General features: G+C 40.8%; 1 protein-coding gene across 1 annotated transcript; it reads left to right on the top strand.

Annotated features, from left to right (window-relative positions):
• On the top strand, positions 1–10,715 carry LOC310934751 (E3 ubiquitin-protein ligase RNF19A; the record flags this gene model as incomplete). The annotated part of the gene is made up of 9 exons (XM_083898547.1): positions 1–156; positions 718–1,202; positions 3,783–3,988; positions 4,719–4,866; positions 7,089–7,251; positions 7,389–7,503; positions 9,244–9,375; positions 9,496–9,763; positions 10,433–10,715. 9 exons carry the CDS (start codon positions 1–3, stop codon positions 10,713–10,715), a joined length of 1,956 nt encoding a protein of 651 aa, XP_083754673.1.
• Between the last annotated feature and the right edge of the window lie 860 nt (positions 10,716–11,575).

The following is an 11,575-nucleotide window of genomic DNA, read 5'->3' as shown; positions in this document are numbered from 1 at the left end:
ATGAAGAGGCCAAAGCAGCAGACGGGGCCACTGAGCTTCCTGAACTTCTTCAGCAGAAAACCCAAATCAGAGCCAAAGCCCGAGAGGACGTCTGTGGACGTGCGGCCCAAAGAGGAGGTGGTCATCACGCTGACCCCCAGCGAGCATCCAGAGCAGGTTAGGACGTGTCTTCCAGATACGGTTAATGCTTATTTGAGAAGTGAATGAGTATCAGGTAGTTTGTGTAAATGTCCTTTAACAAACAGAAATTATCTGATGTGTTGCATGTTTACATACATTCTTCTCACAAACTTGTAAAATCTATGTTAAAAATACACTGTTTTATCATTGAACTGTTACGCAGCATATTTATTGATGTTTGGTTCATTGATGTCTCTCTTATTTGTTGAGCAGGTCTGCAAATCATTAACTTCTTATGTATTCACCTGTTGCTCGCCTCCTCCTCCTCCTCCTCCTCCTGGTCCATTAGAGTGTTTATTTAATTAATTGGTAATTTGTTCAAAATGATGTTGCCAAGAAACGAGTGTCCACCCACGTGCACACTCACCAAAACCAGAAGGATGAGGATACTTTTATTTATTTATTTCTTGAAAATGAAATATGTCTCTGAGAACAACAGCAGAATGTTCTCGCCAACTCTCTCATCTCTTTTATAACCTTATATTTATTGCACCTAAATGGATTTGGGTAATCATCAGCTCTGTAACCCGTCCACAGGACCTCACAGTAGAAGATGCTGGAGAAGTAAGAGTTTCTGGAGCAGAAAAAGGAGAAGGAGAAGGTCCACCAGCAGCGGCTCTAGTGTGTGAGGACAGTCATGCCACAGCCGAGTGCGCCGGCGGGGTCAGCCGAGGCTCCACTGGCGTCCTGTCCCTCTCCTCCTCCAGCCAGGAGCAGCTACTGGACGAACATCTGGTGGAGTGCCCGCTGTGCCTGCTCAGTCAACCGCGATGCCACTTCCCACGACTCACGTGCTGTTCCCACCGGTCCTGTTCCGACTGCCTCCGCCAGTACCTGCGCATTGAGATATCCGAGAGCCGGGTGGGCATCGCGTGCCCGCAGTGCCCCGAAACTCTCGCACCGCTGGACGTCCACGCCATCCTGGATGACCGGGCGTTGCTGGAGAGATTTGAGGAATATCAACTGAGGCGTTTTCTCGCTGCTGATCCGGATACTCGCTGGTGTCCTGCGCCTGACTGCAGGTGAGAACCATCCAATAAGATTGAGGAGCAGATTTTCTCAGAACTGGATTTAACATAATGTATTTTTCGCTCGAATTTTCACACGATCACAATAATAATCGCAACATAATGATCCTGATTTGATATAGTTTTCCTCTCCTGCCGCTCCAAAGTCACACGTTCCAGTCAAAAGGTTGGACATATCTTCTCATTTGAACGGCTTTTCTTTATTTTCATGACTATTTACATTCTAGATTCTCACTGAAGGCATCAAAACTATGAATGAACACTTTATGGAAGATTCTGAGCACTTCACTCTGCGGTGTGTCCAAACTTTTGACTGCTAGTGTACATACCACCTGACAGAAATGGAGCTGTCTTGAGTTGTTTTTTTCTACAATACCTATAATATCAAGATGTTTTGGCCGAGGCAGACAGTTGTTGCAGGAAGCACTGTTGACGGAGCTAGCATCAGCTGGTCACATTGTGAGAAGCTAATAAAAAACTTCCTGTGGGCACTTTTTGGTGTTTTTAGCCGTAGTGGTGCTGTATGAAGATGTTCTGCTTTACTCCCGCAGTGTGCTTCCGCCTCGCATGCTCAGCCGTCACATATACACTGCTGCCATAGACATGAAACTACAGACTTTGAAAGATACAGACTACAGCTTTAAGGCCATATTCATTAAAGCTCCCATAGAGTGGCCCTGTTGCACATATATGTTAGTTATGGAGGTCTACTTACATACATTAACTTGTTTTTATGGTCAAAAACCTCCTAGTTGCTGTAAACGAGCCGATAGAAATCTCTCTTTTCTGACGCTCTCCTCAGAAGACAGAGTGTGTCGTGATTGGCCAGCCAGCGTAGAGCCTTCCCAACTGTCTTGTGATTGGCCAATACCCGGAAGTGGCATAATCAGCACACCCGCTCTCAGAAGCGCAGCTCCCCCCTCTGGAACGGTGGATGCACTGCTACTCATTATCAAAACATTGTTTTAACAATGTTTAAAAATAGCTTCGTCACGACTCCCTGCCGCAGTCCCTTTTATGACTTTGACCTGGAGTCAGACCCAGAGTCAGAAGACACTGTCGCTCGTGAAACACCTCCACAACGGACGTTATTCTTCTTCTGCAGTTCAATATACGCAACCGGATGTGCCCGGAATAGTGCCCGGAGCAGGAGGATCAGCTGTTCAGGAGAAATGGTGTTTACGTAACCGGACCAGGTTTTTTCAGATATCTCGCTGAGCCCGAGATTACAATAAAACACAGCGTTCTCAGCAATGGCTGAACTGTTTGTTTTGAACCTTCAGGGCTTCGTAAACAAGGTAATGACGCAGATACACACTAAAAAACAGCGCTAATTGGAACTTCCGCTCTAGGTCCGCTTTAATAGTAATTTTAGTAACTTGTATAATGCCACAAAACTACAAAATTATCTGTATTTTTTCCTGCTCTGTGAGGGAAAGCAGATGAAATTTAAAGCTCAGCTCTGCCGTGATTTCATTACAGAATCGACATCATCATGAATCATTCACTGAGAAATCCACGGCGGAATTGTCAGATGAATGTCTTACAGCAGCCTCAATAAACCTCACCGTAATGCAACCACCGTGTTCACGAGTTAACACTGTGCTCTTCTTTCTTTCTGCTCTTCTTGACAATACGGGCAGACGGATCCATTGCTGTGTCACCTGAATGTTCATGGATGAGTAATGGGATAGGGCTGCTGATGGGAAATCGTAACCTGTGTTCTGTGTGTATGTGGTCAGAAGCACATATGCAGCAGTGTCCAGGACACAGTGGTAGACTGTCTGTCTCCCCCCCCCGACTGTCAGTGCTCATAGTCCAGTCAGTCATCACCAACGAGTGGAGCAAAAATCAATAAGCCTATCTGTCTGATGGTGTGCAGAATTAAATGTAACAGAGAGAAGCAAGAGATTGAATTCTTCAAAGTGTCAAACAAAAAGGAAAATGGTGCGGTTTTGATTTTCGAGTTAGTGCTAAAAGGGTTTTAGAAGTAAAACTGATGTTGCAAATGACAAATGGCTCCTTCAGAGCAGAGCTGAGCCATTATGAAAACCAGACAGTCACTGTTGGGACTTTGTCCCCATATGTTCCCCGACATACTCGCATTCCTCAGAAGCTTTGCTGCAGATTATATAGGGTTGAAGAAGTGTGCCAAAATGTTGGTTTTTGTGTTTGCGTTTCTTGTATTTATATCTTTGTGAGGTCCAAAAACAACCCCCGTACAAACTTATGTTTGTGAGGACATTTTGTCCGGGCCCCACCCACGAGGGTTCAGACCTGAGGACGGAATATATGGAATGATGGAATAATATGTGCTGAACTCTGGAAACCAGTCCCACTGAGAGATGTAGCACTCTTTAAGTCACACAGTCAGCAAATGTGTTTTTATTTAGTAAGACAATAATGAGCGTTTTGGTGCGCTTCACTCGGCTGAAGAGGAAAACAATTCAAGGAGAGCATCAAAGACTTGAGAATCATCATGTCTTTTTATTATTATTATTATTATTATTATTATAATAGGGTCATATCATTGGGTCATTGTCATGCTATTGTGTGCTCGCTGTCTCTCTTCAGCTACGCCGTGATAGCTTACGGCTGCGCCGAATGTCCCAAGCTGAGCTGCGGCCGCGAGGGATGCGACACGGAGTTCTGTTACCACTGTCGGCAGCTGTGGCACCCCAACCAGACGTGTGACCAAGCGCGGCGTCAGCGGGCCCGCCACACTTCAGGGGGCAACGATGCCTCCACACTGTACGTCTTCAATGAAGAACATGGAGGAGGTAGGACTGGCAGCTGTGGTTTACCTCTGTCACGCTAACCGATATCTTGCAAATATCTATGTTTAGTTGGAACAGAAACGACCTACCAAATTAAAACATATGAATTTGTTGACCTCCGCCAAGGAGCTATATGTAAGGGTTAGGGTTAGGATAATGACAACATAACTTGAAAAGTCACGGACGGATTTGAATTTTTCAGGAAATGTCTGCAAATGGCACTAGGAACAAGTGATTACATTTTGGCTGGGATCCGTAAACGCTATCACTAGTAACAACACTGTCTGACCCAGGCGCGCCGACAGGGTGTGTTTTGTAGGCACTGAGTGTGCCTTGGTGGAGTCTGCGCTCTCCAAGTGCTTTTCTACTTTCATTTCTCGTGTAAAAATGTCCATTTATTGGCTCTAGTTTTTTGTGAGGGAGTCCATAGAGGTTTGTTTAACACACTCACCTCTTCTACTCAATTCCTCCCTCACTGTAGTTGGTTTATGATCGTGTTTTTGCGTTTCCACTTGTTGTTGGTTCAAGATTGCGGCCTCCATAAAACAAGGCCCTCGCCTTAAATACACATAGAAGAACCATTGTTCCAAATAGATTACACACTTAAACAAACATACTTATGTGTAATGTGCCAATGCAACCGCCTAAATATTACACACTGTACCTTTAATGGTTAAACATTGCACAAAGTGTGGTCAACTCCCCCTCTCCATGTTTCCCTGTGTGTCTTAAGATGCAGAGGAGATCAAAGCGTGCCCTCGCTGCGGTGCCTACATCATGAAGACCAACGACGGCAGCTGTAATCGTATGAACTGCACTGTGTGTACCTGTCAGTTCTGCTGGCTGTGTATGCAGGAGATCACCGACGTGCACTACCTCAGGTGTTGTGTTCACGAGTGCATTTACATTCAAAACCAAATGGACATTCAGTGTGTAACAGAGAAGCTGTGTTTATGCACAAGCTATATTCATGTTTTGCCACTTTGAGCCTCAATATTTACACCTGTGGAAGAGGATTAGTGCCACATGTAAAAAAAATAAAAAATATTTGGGAAAAAAACAACATCAACAACAAAAATGTCTGAATTGTGAGATAGAAATTTTGACTTTCTTGAACATTATAACTAATCTGTGAATTTGAAATGTATTCCTTTAAATTTAGAATTTTTACTTACTTTATATTTAGAATTTTGACTTTAACTCAGAATTCTAACATTTTCTCATGATTCTGAGATTTTAAAAAGACTAATCTGAGAATTCTGACTTCCTTTAAATGTACAATTTCGAATTTAATCTCAGAATTCTAACATTTTGTCATGATTCTGAGATTTTAGCATGACTAATCTGAGAATTCTGCCTTTTTTTAATTTTAATTTTTTATTTTTTCCCCAACAAATCTGATGGGTTTTTTTTTAAAGTCAGAATTTAAAAACAAAAACATTTGACATTATGACTCTCTTTAATCTGAGAATTCTGACTTTCTCAAATTGTAACTTTTTTCATCAGAATTCTGAATTTAATCTCAAAATTCTGACATTTCTGGCTTTTTTTTTTTTTTTTATTGTTTACAAAAGAACATTCACATGTAGCCCTAATCCTCTTCCATATACACCATATTAGAAATCGCAGTAAAAAAAAAGATAATAGAAAATGTAAATAATCTTTTTTTGCTGCTTTATATTTATTAATCGTGACCTAATATATGCAAAAGAACACAACAGAATTTGATCTTAGTCTCACAACAGCATGAAGTGAAAAGCACGAATGATGGCACAAGTCCAAATATGGACATTTGTATTACGTACAATAAATATACAGTATATATATTTGTGTTTATAATAATATTCCATATGTGGATTTTAAGTTAGAAAGGCAAATACAGTAGAGTTTTTGTTTATAAGCTCCATTTCCTTTAAGTCTGTCTGTCTGAGCCTTAATTGTCTTCCTCTCTCCTGGTGAGTGGAGTCACTGCTGACTTCATCACTTCATAAGCTCCAAAATCCAGTGCAGCAGAATATGTAACTGAAGCAGCTACAAGCTGAGATGGATTTAAAGAAACATTCTGCAGTCTGTCCAAAGTCAAAGAGGAATGATTTTTTTTCATGTATTGATTTTTTGAAAATGCCTGCTGCCATCTTCTCCCACTCTCTCTCCTCCTTTCCTCCCTCCTTCTCTTCCCCACACTCTACTTCTGTCTTTCACACTGTAAATAGCTGTGAATGTCCTATTGAAGGACAAAGCTTTTATCATCTCACAAGTTCAGAGCACAATTTAAGCGTCTCACCTTAATCACACCCTAAAGTGACATTTGCTGTTCTTGCATAAACACATTTAGAACCAGCACATTCCTAAATAAGGCTGTGTTTTTATTGTCACTGCTCTTCCTAATTGTTACTTGGTGAAAATGAAACAGTATTAGTCAGTGTTGCTCTGCTTTACTTTACAGTTTGTCTTATATTACAGCACCACAGATTAAACCACTTTTTTTCCCTTTTACTTTTTATACAGAATCAACATTTTTATGTGACTGTAGTTGCAAATTACTCATAAAAAATGATAAATGCAGATTAGATCATTCAGTTTAGGTAATGATATAATCAGACCAATGAGATAACCCGCTGATATTGTCAATAATTTACAAAAAAAAAGTGTTTGTGAGTATGAAATTAAAGTCATTTTGACATTTTAACACTTTAATCTGATAATTTCTGCTTTTTTCTCAGAGTTCTGAGTCAGAAATTTCAACTTTTTTCTCAGAATTCTTAGATTAAAGTCAGAATTTCAACATTTCAACAAACCATGACCTTCAGTACATAATGATAATGATGCTTTTGTGACCATAGCTTCAGGCACTGGTAAATTAATGCTAAATATTTACAATTTTAAAACTTTACTTCAGAATCACTGTATTGAAAAAGAAAAAAGAGATTTCACCTTATTATATATATATATTATTACAGAATACGTATATCTTCACAGTAGCACCAGAGGATAATCAGGGTGTCATTAAAAGTCCATATGGCTGTACAGTTTCATAAATATACATCCTGTAGTTGTAAACATTGATCTTAATATCTGATCCTCTTCCTCATGTGTATCTCAGTCCCTCAGGATGTACATTTTGGGGGAAGAAGCCATGGTCACAAACCCGCAAGGTTCTGTGGCAGGTGGGCATGTTGCTCGGAGCGCCAGTGGTCATCTCCCTCATAGCGGGCATCGCCATCCCAGTCATCATCGTGGGCATACCAATTTACATGGGCCGGAAGGTACAAGAGAATCATAAACACGTGTCCCAGGGAAATTAAGGCCTGGATGAGTTTTTACAGCCTCGGAAATGTTTTTTAACCATATATTTATTTATTGATAACAAAATAAAACGTATGTTTTGCTTGTTTTCTTCCAGGTCCATGGTCGTTGTAAGAAAAACAACATCTCAGGAAGCAAGCATTACTTGACTGTGGCGAGTGGAGTGATGATGTCAGTGTTTGTGTCACCGGTCATAGCAGCCGTCACTGTGGGTAAGCAGACTGCAACATGGACCTCCAGTTTAAAGGGCATAGGAAAAAAACTACCATAAGTTCATGGTTTTCTTTGCAATGGGAAAAAAATCTGGCTTACTTATTAATATGGTAAATTTATCTGAAATCGTGTAGCATGAATCAGAAATTGCCATTTTTAAAAACCCCAACTGTGACAGACGTCTCTGAGCCTTTATCTGCTTCACAGCTTTTATTTGTTGCTTCACATCACATTCATATTCACAACCAACTGTTACAACTGTGTAATTGTTTTTCTAATTCTACTCTCATCTTGTTGCTCTCCTTCTCTTTGACACACTCTCTCACATTCTCTCTCTCTCTGTGAGCAGTTAGTCTGGCTGGCACATCCTCTTGCCCTAATTTCACCCTGTTACAGAGAGTCAATAGTGTCCCAGTGTCCCCGCCGTGTTAATGATGTCGCTTTGTTTTAGGTGACACTCTTTGTGCTTTGTGCTCCAAAAATTCCCGTCTCAATCAAAGGTCGCATAATCCCACATGGGAAAAGTTGCCGCTCCTTTTGATTAGATTGAGTTTGTCGAAAATACTTTTGTGACGGCTATGAAAGGAGAGCACCGAGGAACGTTGTTATAGACTATTCGTGATATTCTCGTTCTCACAGACAAGGTGACGTGTCACAGCGGACTCTTAATCCTCAGGGTTAGATTGAATTTGAGAATAAACAAGGTGACCAAATAATCCTTTGCTGCAGATTAAAGAAAATAAATTTTTCTGTATTTCCCGTTTAAACTTCCAGTGTGAACTAGGGCCTCTCACAGCTGCACCATGGTGAAGAAGGAAGATGGACTTAGAATTGAACATGCTGTAAAACATTAAAAGTCAACCGTTTATAGTCTATAATTAAAAGAAAACATCTCATTGTGAAGTGTCACTACTATAATTAAAGGGAACATATTATGCAAAAATCAACTTTTTAATCATTTAAATCCTTATATTTGGGACTCTGGAGGCCCTATCAGTCGGCAAAGTGTGAACAAAGATGACTCTCTCATGTTTTTGTGGTCCTCCTCTCTCTAAGTACAGCAGACAAAACATGCGATGTTGACTTCCGCGCTCATTGGGACGTCACAATGCGCTAAATTCCTGGAATTGTCGTCTCGCGGAGCTCCGCTTTGTCAGTAAAACACACGACTGCAGGCGAGGGCAACGGTATCCGAAAACCGGAAGTCCATGAAAAGTTATAGTCTTGGCTCCACAGTGCAGCACAGAGTTCTACACAAACTTCCAGCCTCAGAGGATTTATCTGTCCAGTGGATACATGTTATATATGACGGCAATGTGCCTGCTAGAGCCTGCAAATTATCACTTTTCCAAATGCTAACTGCTGTTAGCTCCCAGTAGCCTCTGTGGCTGATGTCATTTCCTGTCCCTTAAGTTTTGTTTTACTCATTTTTTACGGTGGACTTAAAGAGATACTATTAAACAGAGTGTTCTGAACAGGGCTGTTTTGGCAGGGTGATTGAACTGCTGTGGTGCTTCATCCTTATGGTATTTTGACCAAAGCATGTCACAGACATGTTCATTAGGACACCAGGGAACTAGGTTAACTTGGAGATATAGGGTATAATATGTCCGCTTTAAATAAAAATTAAGTAAATTATTTTATTTTTCAATATATTAAACTGTATAAGTACTTTTTGAATAATTGTCATAGTTAAACACAATGTCAAAACATACTACTGTCATGTGTTGTCCCTGCAGGTGTGGGTGTCCCACTAATGCTGACTTACGTCTATGGAGTCGTCCCCATGTCGCTCTTTAGGAACGGTTGGTGTCGCCCGCAAAGTGAACCTCCCGAAACACACAAAATCCAACTGGAGGACTTAGCCAGCTGTGAGTTCATGTTAGTCACAGGGATGACATATCCAAGAATAATTGTGTGTAATGTTTTTGATTTATGCCCTCCCCTCCATGCACAGCCTAAACTGATTTAAGTTTCAACTTCTCTTATAGATCTTCTGTTCTCTCATGTAGTCAGTGACCACTGGACGGGTCAGAGCAACAGAACAACGCTCAGCGACACCAGTGTCCAGGAAGTTAGAGTCAGTATACAGGAAGTGGGCGTCCTGCCCAGCACGAGCGCCACTCCCCCAGAGCTAGATATCTATGTGAGATTGGATGAAGCCGCAAACCGTCACGAATATTCCCAACAGGACACTCCGCCGGACTGCGAGGTGGTTATTGTGCCCGAGGGCAAACTTGACGACACGCAAGCACTGAGGTAAATGTCTTTTTATTTTATTTTTATACTTATTTATTAGCCACATAGCAAGTTTATGATAGTTTTGGATATTATATATATATATATATATTATTTTATTCGTTTTTTTTGGTAAATGCTTGATTTTAGTTTAGTTATTATTAGTTTTAGTGTTATTTATTTGTAATTTTTTTCTCATAAATATGGAGCATTTGCCAGGTGCACGATGCAAAAAGGTCATAATCAGTATCAGTAAATGTTATGTTTAACTTGCATAGCCTTATATCCCACATTATAAACAAAAACAAATAAAAAACAATATTATAAATGAAAATACAAAATTGCTGGCAGAGAAAAAAATAATTGCACTTCATATATGATCTAATATATATCTAATTTCCCTGAGGGAGTCATCCCAAGGGATCAATAAAGTCAAGTCTCAGTCTATATGAACTCAGTCTATATGAACTCAACTATTGTGTATGAAATTGTAATTTTTGTTACAATTTTAGTTAGGTTTATAAACACACAATTCAGTTTCAGTTAATTATGTCGTTTTTATTTTTATTTTAATGTTTGTTATTTTGTTAGTTTTCATTAACCTAACCACAGAGTTACAGTGAGTTGAGCAGCAGAACATCTTGCATCAGCTTTCCACTGAAACCTCTGTGTCTGTGTCTGTCGTCACAGGGAAGGAACCAATATTGAAGTCCGAGTGGAAATTGAGACCCATCCCAGAGGCGCCCGCCAGTCCAGCCTAAGTAGCATCCTGTCTAGCCGGAGCTTGTCTGTGGAGTCACTGGGACACTCGCAGTCCCAGTCCCAAGACCACGTGTGTGCCTCAGAACTGGAGGAAAGAAAAGAGGCGGAAAAACGAGGAAAAGGACAAGAGCAGAAGGGAAGAGAGACATCAGGAGGGGATGCAGCAGCAGCAGTGGAGGGGACACCGGTCTTTGAAATAGACGATGTATGAGGTCATCTATTGCAGGCTTTGTATTTGGGTGAACATTTTAGTCGGGTTTAATGCAAATAAACCCTGACGTTTCACTGGACTGACCTGGAAATCATTGGCCAAAGCCACCTCCTGCTTCCAAGACAGGCCCTCCCACCAGATGCCTTCTAGCGCCAGCCTCTAAAGGAAGATGCAGGTTTAGAGAGAGCAAATGAAAAAAGATGAGTGTGTGAGTTTGTGTGTGTGTGTGAGACAAATAGCATGAGAATATGACATAAAAATAGGAGAGCAGTAAACTGCATTGCAGACAGGATAGCACCCACCAGGGAGTCTAAAACAGATGTGATTGAGAGCATGTTAGTCAGCTACATCAGTCTGTTTTTATCTCTGCTTTCTAAATAGAGACCGACCTTATTCACCATCTATTATAAATCTATTTCATGAAGCCCTGTCTACTTCTGGCTCTGCTCTTATATTTATTTTTTAGTGACCCCCCCCTCTCTTGTCCCTCTTCAAATAAAGAAACCCCCCCTAAGCATGGTTTGTTTTTATGGAGGATGGAGACTCTGTCAAAATCAAAATCAATCACTTCCCAATCCATGCTGCCAGACAGTTTGATGTTTTATCTGTTATTTATTTTATTTTTTACTCTTAGGAATATCCTCAGAATTTTATGATGCAGTGACAGACAGACAGACAGACGACACACATGCTGGCCTGCTCGATAGCTCCTCACACAGGTAACCACACCTGGAAATGGTCTTAACTGTTCCTCCACAGGACTCCAAGAGATGCTCTTTGACATTTGTGGCATTATTCTAACTATTATTCTAACTAATTAAACACTATCTTTTTTTTTTTGGAAGCAAATACGGGGTGAT

This window comes from Microchirus variegatus (assembly GCF_963457635.1).
Source record: "Microchirus variegatus genome assembly, chromosome: 12".
NCBI lineage: Eukaryota > Metazoa > Chordata > Actinopteri > Pleuronectiformes > Soleidae > Microchirus > Microchirus variegatus.
Note: the sequence above shows the minus strand (reverse complement) of the source record. Positions and strands in the feature narration are given on the sequence as shown.